General features: G+C 33.4%; 1 protein-coding gene across 1 annotated transcript; it reads right to left on the bottom strand.

Moving 5' to 3' along the window:
- Nucleotides 1-1,159: 1,159 nt before the first annotated feature.
- Nucleotides 1,160-11,697, bottom strand: LOC11407286 (myosin-2). The gene is made up of 24 exons (XM_003596440.4): nucleotides 10,618-11,697; nucleotides 9,615-9,716; nucleotides 9,380-9,523; nucleotides 9,144-9,294; nucleotides 9,008-9,035; nucleotides 8,678-8,846; nucleotides 8,128-8,191; nucleotides 7,969-7,982; nucleotides 7,796-7,880; nucleotides 7,394-7,497; nucleotides 7,137-7,275; nucleotides 6,740-6,858; nucleotides 6,343-6,495; nucleotides 6,161-6,250; nucleotides 5,939-6,016; nucleotides 5,575-5,733; nucleotides 5,002-5,199; nucleotides 4,424-4,629; nucleotides 4,213-4,348; nucleotides 3,373-3,502; nucleotides 3,019-3,129; nucleotides 2,821-2,933; nucleotides 2,339-2,551; nucleotides 1,160-2,026 (listed from the first exon to the last, which is right to left on the bottom strand). The coding sequence occupies exons 1-24, from the start codon at nucleotides 11,038-11,040 to the stop codon at nucleotides 1,544-1,546; spliced, it is 3,612 nt and encodes a 1,203-aa protein (XP_003596488.2). The 5' UTR covers nucleotides 11,041-11,697; the 3' UTR covers nucleotides 1,160-1,543.
- Nucleotides 11,698-12,717: the final 1,020 nt, after the last annotated feature.

The following is a 12,717-nucleotide window of genomic DNA, read 5'->3' as shown; positions in this document are numbered from 1 at the left end:
ACTTGTCTCAAAAAATTCTATGATTTCTTTTAATTTGGGGATTTTGAAATTTGAGTTTAGAAGATATTCAAGTAATTTAGATGTATATTAAGATGGACATTTCTTAGATTTAAGAAGAAGATTATGATGAAGATGTTCATATAGTTTGTGAATTTAATTATTTTTTAATTAAAAATATTTTGAAAAATAAAGTTGTTAATAAAGTTATCAGCAACTTTTTATAATAAAAAATGAAGAGAAAAAATAACATGTGCACATTTCGATAGATAAAAGACTTAAACAAAGAAAAGAAAAGATAAAAGAATGTGTTATAACTAAATTAGATGAAGAACCTTTAATGTAATTCTACCTTTATTTTTTCAAAGGAGGGTAAAAATAATATTAATATTTTACAAAATATGTCATCTAAATACTTATTGTGGATCCGACCATAAAACTTGATTTATTTTTTGGTGAATTAAAATAAATCAAAAGAAAAAGAATAGAAAGGCACTTTAAGTGACCAGAGCATCGAAGAGCCCACAAGGCAGAGAGTACCATGTAGTGACACCCATGGCGCAAGAATTTCCGTATTTTATCAACCAATCAACACTAAGATTAGCTTCTCAAAACATACGATGAAGAACCAAATCTAGGGCATGGTCAATCAAACTAGTAATCATTAACACTAACAACTATATTCATGAAACTCTTAACTCATTTCTTCGAGTCAACAACTGAATAGCCTCAAGGCTATATGATTCTATGATTGCTCTTGAATGCCCATGTTGAAGCAGAAGAGTGATACCATGATAAATTGCAAAAAGCTTAGCAAATTGCACATCACCTTAACCATCATTGGAGGAGAACCCAACAGGCCAATTACCTTTATCATCCCTAATCCCTCCACAAGAGTTGCAACTTCCATCAACATTCAATTTTACAAGACCTAGTTGTGGAGGTTGTCATCGCACCTCCATTCTAATTGTCAAGCAGATAATGATCTATATCCTCATGAAAAGTATGAATGTATCTAAGCACATCATATTTCTTCCATTGAATGTCACTTAGGATCCTATGATACAAAAAGTTGAATTAACTCAATAAAAACTTACAGAAATTAAAAAGCACAATTAAACCAAAAACTAATTCCAAAACGAAACGAAAATGAGTATCTATCTGCAGCTAAAATGAACCTCTAATTAAGTTTTCTATCTACTAAACCAAACAAATGTGATTAGTATTCCTTACATTGAAGATATGAACACTCACTATTTATACCCTTAGGTGGTAATTGGTATTGTACATTACATCAGCATTCAGTAACAACAAAATTTACAATGCATAAAATCTAAACTATGCAATACAACTATGCAAACCTACAAGTCTACAACTATACACACAACTTCCACCATGTAACAACAAAATTGGTAGATTTACAATTTATTTTCCCTTCACCAACAAGTACAATAAGTGTGTAACACATTCCAAAAATGTTCCCTCAAAAAGGAAAGATCCTTAACGTTTTATACACTTTTGTTTTGGCAAAGAGAACATTCTTACGTTATTGTGCTCTAGAACTCAATTTCGCCCACCATCTCCGCCGACTTTTTTCCATTTCCGAGTTCCGTAATTTAAGTCTAGCTTTTGTTTCCTTTAATCGCATCTTGTATTCTTTCTTCCATCCTTCAAACCTGTGTTTGAGTTTCCGCAGATCATCAATGGAATTTGGATTCACAGAGTGCCCTGTTGTTCTAACCTCGACCAAAGCCCTTGCATCTTCATCGAATGTCTGACTGCGCTGCTCAAACTCTTTCATCAGATTGCCCAAACTACCGTTGCCATCTCTCATTGCTTTGATTTCGGAAAGACTGCTAGAATACTTCAAAGGTGTGCTGCAACCGGGTGTTCGAGGAGTTCGAGATCCCATTGATGTAGCATCCTCGGAATCATAACAGAAAGGTGATGGGGATGCAACATCGTGTCTTGAAGGTTGACCATTTGCATTCTCAGAAGCAAGGCTGCTTCTAGCAGCAGCAAGACTCATCTGCATTGAAATTGCAATCAGAATGTTGTGTAGAATTTGTAGGTTTCATACGCTTACAGTTTACAAATATGACTATTATAGTAAATAAGTTTGCAATTTTTAGGTCTCAATTGCAGTAGTGTATTTAAGAATGTGTTACTGGTTGCACTTCTCTTAATTATGGATGGAGGGTTGGAGAGAAAGCATGCATATGTTCAAAGAGGCTACACAACAAAATGAGCTTCAAAAAAGCTAGGTTTGATGAGATGAATCAACACCATCCATTACAATAACATTAAAGAGAATGTAAAAAATTATGATAAGAAAACATACTTGCAAAGATGACATTTGTCGTTGCCACATTTCCTCCATTGTTTTCATCCTTGTCTCGTATTCAATCCACCTTTTCTCAAATTGTTTTAGTTGTTCCCTCAACTCGGCATTTTCCTCTTCTTTTTGCTCTATAGTTGATTCGGCCTTAACAACCCGTCTTTGGAGTTCTGCTAAAGCCGAAGGCAGATTTTGACTCCGATCTTTCGATGCATCCTGTTTTAAAAAAAAAAAAAATAGAAGAATAAGACATAAAACATTTAACACATTGAAAGGTTGGGAACTTCAACAAGGTTTGGAGTTCTGCTAAAAATTGACAATTTTTAGTTGGATAGAAGTAAAAAGGAGGAGGATACTATTTAAATGTATAAATCAACTTAAAAAAAAACCAAATCAACGACTTATCTAAATTAAAACTTTGAGGAAATCAGATTAGAATTTATTGCATATTTTTCCAAATTAAAAAAAAATGCATGGTAAAGTACCTTGTCATCTGACATCTTCGAACGTGACCTTCGCCTAGTTTTTCCATTCTCAGGATGTATCTTAAACTTACATAAGCTACTATTATGCCTCCGAACCAACCACCCACGAATTACTACATAAAAAGGTAACAAATATTAAGAAAATCATATATCATGCCTGTACCAAGGGTATACTTTACAAAAATAGTACACACTAACCAGATTGTAGTAGTATGATAGCCTCTATCTCCTCGATATTTTCAGAAGAAATAGTTATAGAAGACTTCACCATAACACCATATTTCCTTCTTGCAATTTCTCCACGAACAACTACAATATAATCAAAGTAGCAATTAAGATATATGCATACAAACTATAACCGAGGTTAAAAATAAACAAGTCCACCGAGGTTAAGCAAAAAGCACCGAGTTTTCTTTTTGGCTTGATATTAGCTATGTTTTTTTGTAAAGTATCTTGAAAAAATATGCACAAAAAAGAGAAAAAAAAATCATAAAAAGAAGAACCAGCTGAACTTTTGATACAAATAAAGTAAAATTGATATCCAGGCATTACATGATTGTAAAGTTGTCACTCCATTCTTAAGTTTATCGTAATGACTGCGAGCTTGATGACCCCGAACCCATTTTTGAACCCCGAGTACTCCCTGCAAAACCAATTTTCTCTTATCCTCCAATGCACCAACCTACAAAATCAACCAAAGCACAAGAATAATCACGTCAGATAAACCGCTCTATGAATTGATAAAAAAAATCGGCTAAAACAAGACTAATTTGGGGAAGAAAATAATTAAAACAAGCAAACAAATTCATAGTTCAGAACCAAAATACTCATTTGGGGAAGAAAATAGTTGATAACTTTCTAAACAGTAACTCATCCATTTAAAATCATATAAATATCTAACTCATCCATTTAAAATCATATTTTATATATTAAAAAAATTAAAAATCTCCTCTTTCTCTCTATCATAAACTAATTACACTGTCATTTGTGCAAAATTTCATTCTCCACCTTCGTTTTTTTTTTAAAATGCAATTAGACTCCTACAAGTCCAAATGTATTTCACTCTATAAACATTTGTGCATCAAACAAATATTTTAGGTTGATTATTACTCTTAGTATTTGGATTGGGACCAACTCATCCCTACAAATCCAGCTCGTAAGGTGAATGATGCGCCCCGCTTATAAACATTTTTTCAGGTCATATCCATCTAAGGTGGAACTCTCAACAATATATTGATATAATTGGATGTTAAAGTATAGGCTAAGGTGGAAATGGATGCTCTATGGTTTAATGAATCTAATTGCCAGCCTAAATAGTAACCAATTATTTATCCCTCAATACAATTCTCTTGGCGCTATACACTGTTAAAACATGAAGCTACTCACACATACCTGCCCTGTTCGAAGATACAGTTTGGTGAAGCCAACTTGGTACATTTCAGGAGGGATATTAAATTGTTGCAAAACAGCAACCGAGACACTCAATGGATCTTGAGATGTATTGGCCTCATAGAGCAGAAACCCATACCTAAATATATGCAGAAATGTATATATTAGCACAATACTCAAGATAATCCAAAAATATAGTCATTTTCTCCACTACCTTCTGGCAAAATCTTGATGTGTCATTCTAGTAGGATACCCGGCCCTTGAAATCCTAACAACCTCCAAAACTCCACAACACTTGAGCTGCTGGAGAACAAGATCTTCATCATATATGCCAGGATTTTGCTTAGCATTCGGCTTTATACAGCGAATAAAGTGAGGCGTGGTGCTCTCCAACTGATGCATCAACCTGAATAATTGACCCTAAAAGAAAGAGAGATGTCAGTCCTAAAATTCACCTCAAATACTGGGATTCGGATTCCCTGCATTTATAAATCCACACATTTAGACGCATTAATTTATTTCGGCCATTGATTTGAGGTCAGTCGGCTCACATTACACCTTCACTAAATCATTTTTTAAATAATCTACACTATTGATTTGAGATCTGACGACCAAAATTAATTAATGTGTCGTGCATCCCATGTGTGGAATCCAGATCCCAAATTATGCCATTTTGCTTATTTCTCAGTGTCATTTATCTATCTAAGTTCATCTCCAAAAATCAATAATGTCAAAATCATCTCTTTAGAAATATTAAAGATTTAGAACCAGGTCAAGTAATGGTACGAATACCTTGAACTTTGTGCCAACACTCTGCTTTTGCGAATCCAGAGCCCCTATGTGCTGGGAATTTGATTGCTTCTGAGACCGGTTAAGCGTTTTCGAGAACGACCGCAGCAGTTCACAACTGGATGATGACAGTAGTTGAATAGAATCAGAAGGCATCGGATCTCTGTTCTTTTCTAGAAAGCCATTTGTATCATACACAACCTGATTGAGGACCAGATTAGAATGACCAGAAACACAAGTACACAAAGTTAATTTCCATGGTACGCATTCCACATTTAAATTTGAAACCAGAAAATCATCAATGCCACTTAAAAAAATTCCAGCCAAAACATTTTTATCACAAAATTGTAAGTTAATAATTATTTTCTAGAAAACACACGACATTTAATTTTAGTATTGAATTGCAAGAAAAGGAAAAAAAACTTTAATAAGCAAAGTTTATTGGTAAAAGGTATATATATATATATATATATATATATATATATATATATATATATATATATATATATCAAGAGAGATACTATTATATTTAAAAGGTATATATATTATTGTATTAAATGCAGAGAAGCTACTAACCTCTCCTGCATAATGACAAACACTGAAACCCTTTCCCCATTCCCCTTTAAAGCGAGGATTAGCTTGCAGATGCTGTCTAAGTTTGTTGGCAAGTGTTAGATCAGTGGCCCTTGGAAAATTTGATTCCTCGTCCAATAGAGAGAGTAGACCTATAGGCTTCTGCACATTTACAAAACAATACATAATTAGTATACTAAGTCACAGAATAATGTTAATGTGAGCTCCAACATTGAGACCAGAACAAAATATTTTGATTTGCAAAAATGTGTATTGTCCTTAAATGGATGCAACAAAAGCCAACTCAATGGCCTATTAACTGGCTCAGACAAAAGATATAGAAAAGCTTAAACCATATATAAAATACCTTCTCAAAGAGATCCAAGCACTCTTGATTGTCCTCGAAATCTACTTTGGTCATATCAACGCCATCTATTTCGTAGTCCTGAGACAAGATATATAAGTTGTGATAATGCTGTAATGCATATCATGCCTACTCAAGAATACATAGCATGCAATATGAATGTTTATGTTGTGTCACACATTCATAATTTTTCATATAAAATTGAAGCTTAACACAGTCACTAACCTGTTGCTCCAGTTTAAAAAGATGCCGATTGAAATGTTGTTGAAGCCTCTCATTGGCATAGTTTATGCACAACTGTTCAAAGCTGTTTTTCTACAATAGAAAAACAAAACAAAAAAATATCAGAACACATACCGATAGTCTAAGAAGGAACAATAATAAGCACATTAATAGAAATTGCAAACCTGGAATGACTCAAACCCGTAAATGTCAAGGATACTTATGGATCTACCAGTACGGCGTTTACCAACTTCAAGTGATTTATTAACTTGTTCTACAAGCCAGTCAAACAAACTGGCATAGATAAATTTTGCTAACGCATCTCTTGCATCAATTGCCTGAATATGGAATATAAAGATAATGAGCTATAAAATAATAAGTTAAGGGACCTGCCTGTTACAAAATGGAAATCAGTTTTTAGATTTTTTTTTCTTCCAGATTTTAATTTTTTATAAGTGGTAACGAGTAGATAAAAACTCCTAAAAGTGATCATTGATTTTGAAAAAACTCCTAAAAGTATACAAAAAATGTAATAACAGTAACAAACTGGCCCTGACTGAATTGTTCAAGTACTAAATGGACCTGCCGCAATGTCAATGTTTTGGTGATAGTATCCTTGCCAGCTTGGATTATATGAGTAGATAATACTGTCATTAGTCCTTGAGAACTGCAACCCATCAGTGACGCAGCACTGGTTACAGCTGCCAAAATAAAAATATAAATAAACATCACTTATAAGATTTAACACGGAATTTTCACAATATACCCTCTGTTACAATGTTAGCCAGTCAATATGAACCATCGAACAACCTTGTCCTAAACGAATCAAAATAACATATAACAGCATATGCCAATGAAGCAAAATCGAAATGCGCCCAAAATTGGTTTAAGTAATCCGGCCACCAAATTAGGACACACTAAATATGATGAGGTGCGAATAGCCCATTTAAAAACATTATGCATAAATTATGAATCCTACCTTCATCATTCACCACTTCAATGTGATTTTCATTATCATTAACTAGGAATGATATATTTCCCAACCATAATATTGCAGCAAGCATCTTAAAGACCCGCTCTTGATCCTCGTTGCACATTTGAACGACATTCAATGCTTTCTGGGGGAAAAGACAGATGCCAAAAGGAGAAAAAAACACAACATGAGATCTCAGGAGGCCATAAAGATGCTTGAAGTTATTGTTCAGTCAAATGAACTGGCAAAGTCAAACAATATACCTTTAGCCTATGAAACTTTTTAGCATCATCAACGCCATCAATTTTCATGCAGTCACTCTGATTCAGATATTTATATTCGCTGGCCGCTCTAAGATTTAGCCTCTCTGCACAGAAAAGAGTATGATTTCGTGAGTAATAATATGTACAAGCTGGCTCAATTAAGCATGTAGGAATCAAAAGAAAAATGTAAATTATGCATTTGTTTGAGGGAATTGGTGTCAATGAATTTCCATGTAAAACGTGTCTGTTTAAAATTTGTAAATAAAATTAAACAGCAGAGGAGGATCCAACTCAAAAGTCATATTTAAAAAGATTATCTCAAAGATGGTCATTGAGATATCAAAGATGGTACAGAAGTATACAAGTATCCAAACTAATTGATAAGTTGTATAGAAAATACACCTTTAAGATGAGGTGAAGATCCAGCACAAAGTTGATAAAATATGTGATAAGACCTCTCGCCATTAGCCAGTTGAACAACTCTTGACTGCCGACAGAAGACACGATGATATAAGAAATCGAGAAAGTTAAATATTTCAGTTCCACACTTAAGTTCAAATAAGAACACAAGTTACCTTTTCCAATAGAACTGTTTATGATGGCATATGGGAATCGGCATATGAGAAACACGAAGCCGTCAGATCAATTTGAATCAGTAGATTTTTAATAAAAAAATAATTTATATCTTACAAGAACAAAACTTTATGAAACATATTTCACTTGAACATGCTTACAGGTTTGAATTTTAGCCCCGCACATTTTTCCCGTTGTGCTGAAATGAATTTCAATCAACTTCCCCTGCACCAAATTAAAAATAGAAATCAATTGAAGTGATCAGCCATTTGATACCATCCACAAAATTCTAAACCAATGTTGTCAATTGTGGATCGCATAAAATAGTTTGTTAAAATTCTGTTACGCTACAGGACTATAACCCCACAATAGTCGCTATTTGACAACAATTTGTACTAAATAGGATATTGCATAACAATAGCGACTAATTCCACTACACTACAACCCTATAGTGTCGCTATAGCTGCAGTTTGACAACACTGTTCTACACAGCAACAACAACAACCATGCCATATCCCACTAGGTGGGGTCGGCTACATGGATCAAACAACAATAACATTGCTCGACGCAGCTTTCAGAAAATTAAAAGAAAGGCTTAAATTGTAGATTTGTCTTTTTATGGACATTTTTGATAGAAAACATGTCAAGCAGAGCTACAATAAAGCAACAACGGGAGTAAGTTTCACCAAAATGAAAAGAACAAAAACTCACAAATCTGCTAGAGTTGTCATTCCTAAATGTTTTTGCATTGCCAAAAGCTTCTAGTATAACATTTGTCTGAAGAACTTCATTTTCTATCCCACAACTGCCACCACCAAGAGCAGCTAAGTATTGCATCGCAATTTTCGCTGTTTCTGTTTTCCCAGCTCCACTCTCGCCACTGTAAACGAAATTGTAACTGTGATTATCAACAAATATACAAGCAGGCTATATCTTCTTATTATAATAACAATTTGATTATTATAATAAAAATATAACAATTTGATGCTATCAATTTTTGGAACATAAACAAAAAGAGCCTTAAATGTACCAAGTTCTGACCTTATGATAATGGATTGATTTACTTCCTCTGCAATGAACAACACGTAAACAGAAAACCTATGTAAATATATCATATGTCGTACAACTACATAATAACGATTTCAAAGGAGGAGAAAGAAAGGAGAATTTTATTTACCTCCTATCATTTCATTATAAGCTGCATCTACCATGGCGAAAACGTGAGGACTGTCAAGAGATTTCTTCCTGTAAGCAGAGACATAATCATTTCCGTAAATCTGTACATCTTTGAAGGGATTGAGAGCAATTAAAATTGGCCCAGCTTTACTCTGCATACAGAAAACGCACAAGCAGCATATGAGAATACATAGATAATCATCTGAGTAAAACAACAAACCATAGCAGCGGACATACATAAATCATATCTTGAGAATATCTACACCGAAGATTGTGAAGAACCGAGGGCTCGTTCAAATAGCTGAGCTGTATAAGATCATCCACGCCCTCTAAAATATCAGGATTAGCTGGCAAGAGATCTGTTCGTGCCACTTTCATAACCTGCAGCAACAACTCATCAACACAAATAGCATGTTATCTTGCATACTCAACAATGAAGACTATCTTATAAAGACAAAATTTAGAAGTTTACATTTCCATTTGAGAGTGAAACTGATGCTTGTTCTCCAGAAGTTGATTGTATTCTTCCCAGTCCCCACTTCCCTCTTGGTTGCCTACACCAAACATGAAGTTTCTGTGGAAAAACCAAAAACAGAAAGGAAATTTAACAGAAAAATACATGCAGTCAACCTCTCAACTTGAATCTACGCCAATAGTTATAGGCAAAACAAAAAACACTGGTACATTACTAATTACTAAATAGATAACAGGCGCAAAAAACCTTCTTAGGTAATACGATAAAAGTAACTTCGATGTAGTTCAATTATATACTAATAAATAATCATGCAATATGAAGGTTTTGGGGAAGCAGCAGAAAGAAAATTAGATTAGAAGTACGCAGGCATGCCACAAACAATTTATCCATGCCACTATTATTAACCTACAAAAGAACTGGCGCTGGTATGAAATATCAACCAAACAAAGGCTCCGAACCAATGTATCAGCCGATAAATACCAATGTGTAATGGTATCTTTAAATTTAAATTAGAAACAGCCTTGCATCAATTTTAATCATCTAAGACATATGTGAAGCAGTGCCCTAAAAGCATTTCTTTAGGAATTAATTTTATTTTTTTTTATATTAGAAAGTATGACATTTTAAATAAATAACAATCTACTGAATGCTGCTATGATTTTCAATAAAAAAAACTTTTTAATACCGACTCTCCTTAACTTAAGGCATTGTTTAACAAAATCCATAATCTAACTGACATGTGTAGGGTGGTTTTATTTGCAATTCTGAATTGCTTTTTTCTAACACCACCTTCCATATTTCACTCAAACTAATTGCTTTTCATCCAATCAAACACCAGAACCTCATCATTCAAGAACCAGAATATAAAATACAAAAAAAGAAACAGATTAACACTAAAACCACTGTTAAAACTTCAACTAAAACCTAATTACCATTGCAAATTGCAAGTTGCAACATAAATTATTAACATGCACCACACAAATTTAATCTCCTTAGTTACCTTTTTGATGAAATAAGAAACATTGTCATCCTCCAACTCCGGAGAAGGTGGAGCCACAGAAGCAACAGAAGAATCATCATCAACAGGAATTGAAGATACGGGACAAGGTGAAGCTTCTTCACTAATAACACTGTTCTCTTCTGAAATAACCACATAAGGAGATTCCAAATCCAACATCAACTTCTTATTTCCAAAACTTCCCTTCCTTCTATGCCCCATTTCATTTCCATTTTCACCATCAACCTTAAAACTTTTAGGCAAAGACCTCCTCGCCGGCGGCAACCGGCCTCTCGACGTTGGCCTTGCTGGCAATGCCGGCGGTAGGTCTTTAGGCTTCTCCTCTTCGTCTCGCCGCCGTAGCGAATCAAGCATCTCTTCTAAAGAGCTTCTTGCAATAGAAGATGGTGAAGGTGATAACATCATCTTAGTAGACACGAAAATTGATTTTTTTTCAAATTTTTCTCGAAAACTCAAAGAAATTTTGAAACTTTTTGGTCAAATTGACATGCCCAGATAGAGATTTCACAAAATTTCACCGACTCATGTTGTGATTTTACCTTAGAATTATGTAAAACAAAGAAACTGAAGAACCCATTTGAGATTTAACGTTGAAAATGCAAATAAAAATGTAAAAATTGTTTCTTTATTTTGAATGGTTTGAAAAAAACAAGGGATAAGGTTTTGAAAACCTCAAGACAATACTAAAATTCTCGAAAACAGACTACAGAAATGCATTTGCCAAATCTAGGAAAGTGTCGTGTTTTCATAATTTCGAGGAGGTTGAAGTTGTTGGAAAAAAAACAACCTCCTCAGAAAAAGGAGAGAGAGAAAAATTATGAATGATGATGAATATTGAATATGATGGTGATACCAAAAAAAAAATGGGAAATTTTGTTTTTGTTGTTGTTGAGGAAGTGGTTTTTGTTTTAAGGATTTGTTGTGTTTTTGTGAAATTTAATGTTTCTGAGCTTGAAAGTGTTTTTTGTTTGGTGATGATGATGATGTTTTTTTTTTGGTTGTTCAGAAATTTGAATTTTTTGTCATGTGTTGTGTGAGTTGGAGAAGGAAGGAACAAACAACTATGTTCGTTTCTTCATAAAACCGTTTGGATCTGGCCATACAGTGATTTATTTATTTAATTAAATAAAATATATAATAAAAGAATTTGAATTTAATGTCATTATAAAATAAAGTTTGTGAATTTTGGAAAGGACAACAATACTCAACAGTCAACACATATAAGGTGGATGTCTGTGACTGTGAGTGATAAAAGGAAATTCAACCAAAAAAAATTCACTGAGATGTGAAATAGACTGACTTTTCAAATTAATTATGAAGCTACCTTTCTTGTAGATAAATTTTCATTTAACTTATTGCATAAGATATTAACATAAAAAATTTGTTTAACACTTTATAGAAATGTTTAAAGTTATTATACTACATTTGCCCATAAACACAAGACTTGATTAAAGAAATTTAAATGATTTATATTGTTGCAAATTCATATACTAAAGTTTGAAGTGTGGAAGAATTAAAAAAATGGAATGATAAAAAAATCTAATATTTGATCTTCCCTTATGTTGGTATTTGTAGCACTATATTATAATGATATTAAGTTAGTAATGTTGATAATAAATTTGAAACTAAGTGAATAATAGGTCAAGAATGCATTTAGTAACATTCACAAGTAGTGAGATGAACTTTGTTAATGTTTCAAATCGATTGTTTTAGAGTATTGATAATACATTAAATTAGGTTGATGTGATCCGAAAATTGCACGAACCAATTTGAATATTTACTCAACCAACAACTTAAATAGATAATTGTTAGAGTGAGAAAGTGTCACATGTGGTTTAGGGTGAATTCACACTTAAAAATGACTCAAAACTTTAACGGCGACCTTAAACGCCACATTTAAGTAGAAGTTCAAGGTGTTTTATATTTTTACAAATGACAATGACATGGTTGGATTACGTTTGGAAGCAATATTATCCATTTTATTGTGTTTAACCAGACCAACATTAATTGATACGAGTTTTTATTTACGGAAAGTCACGTCAATCGTTGCTAGAGTTTCAAATGATTTTAAAAAATTAAAAC

The sequence above is a fragment of the Medicago truncatula genome, chromosome 2 (assembly GCF_003473485.1).
Source record: "Medicago truncatula cultivar Jemalong A17 chromosome 2, MtrunA17r5.0-ANR, whole genome shotgun sequence".
Taxonomy (NCBI): Eukaryota; Viridiplantae; Streptophyta; class Magnoliopsida; order Fabales; family Fabaceae; genus Medicago; species Medicago truncatula.
The sequence above is the reverse complement of the archived record's forward strand: the minus strand, read 5'-3'. Positions and strand labels throughout refer to the sequence as shown.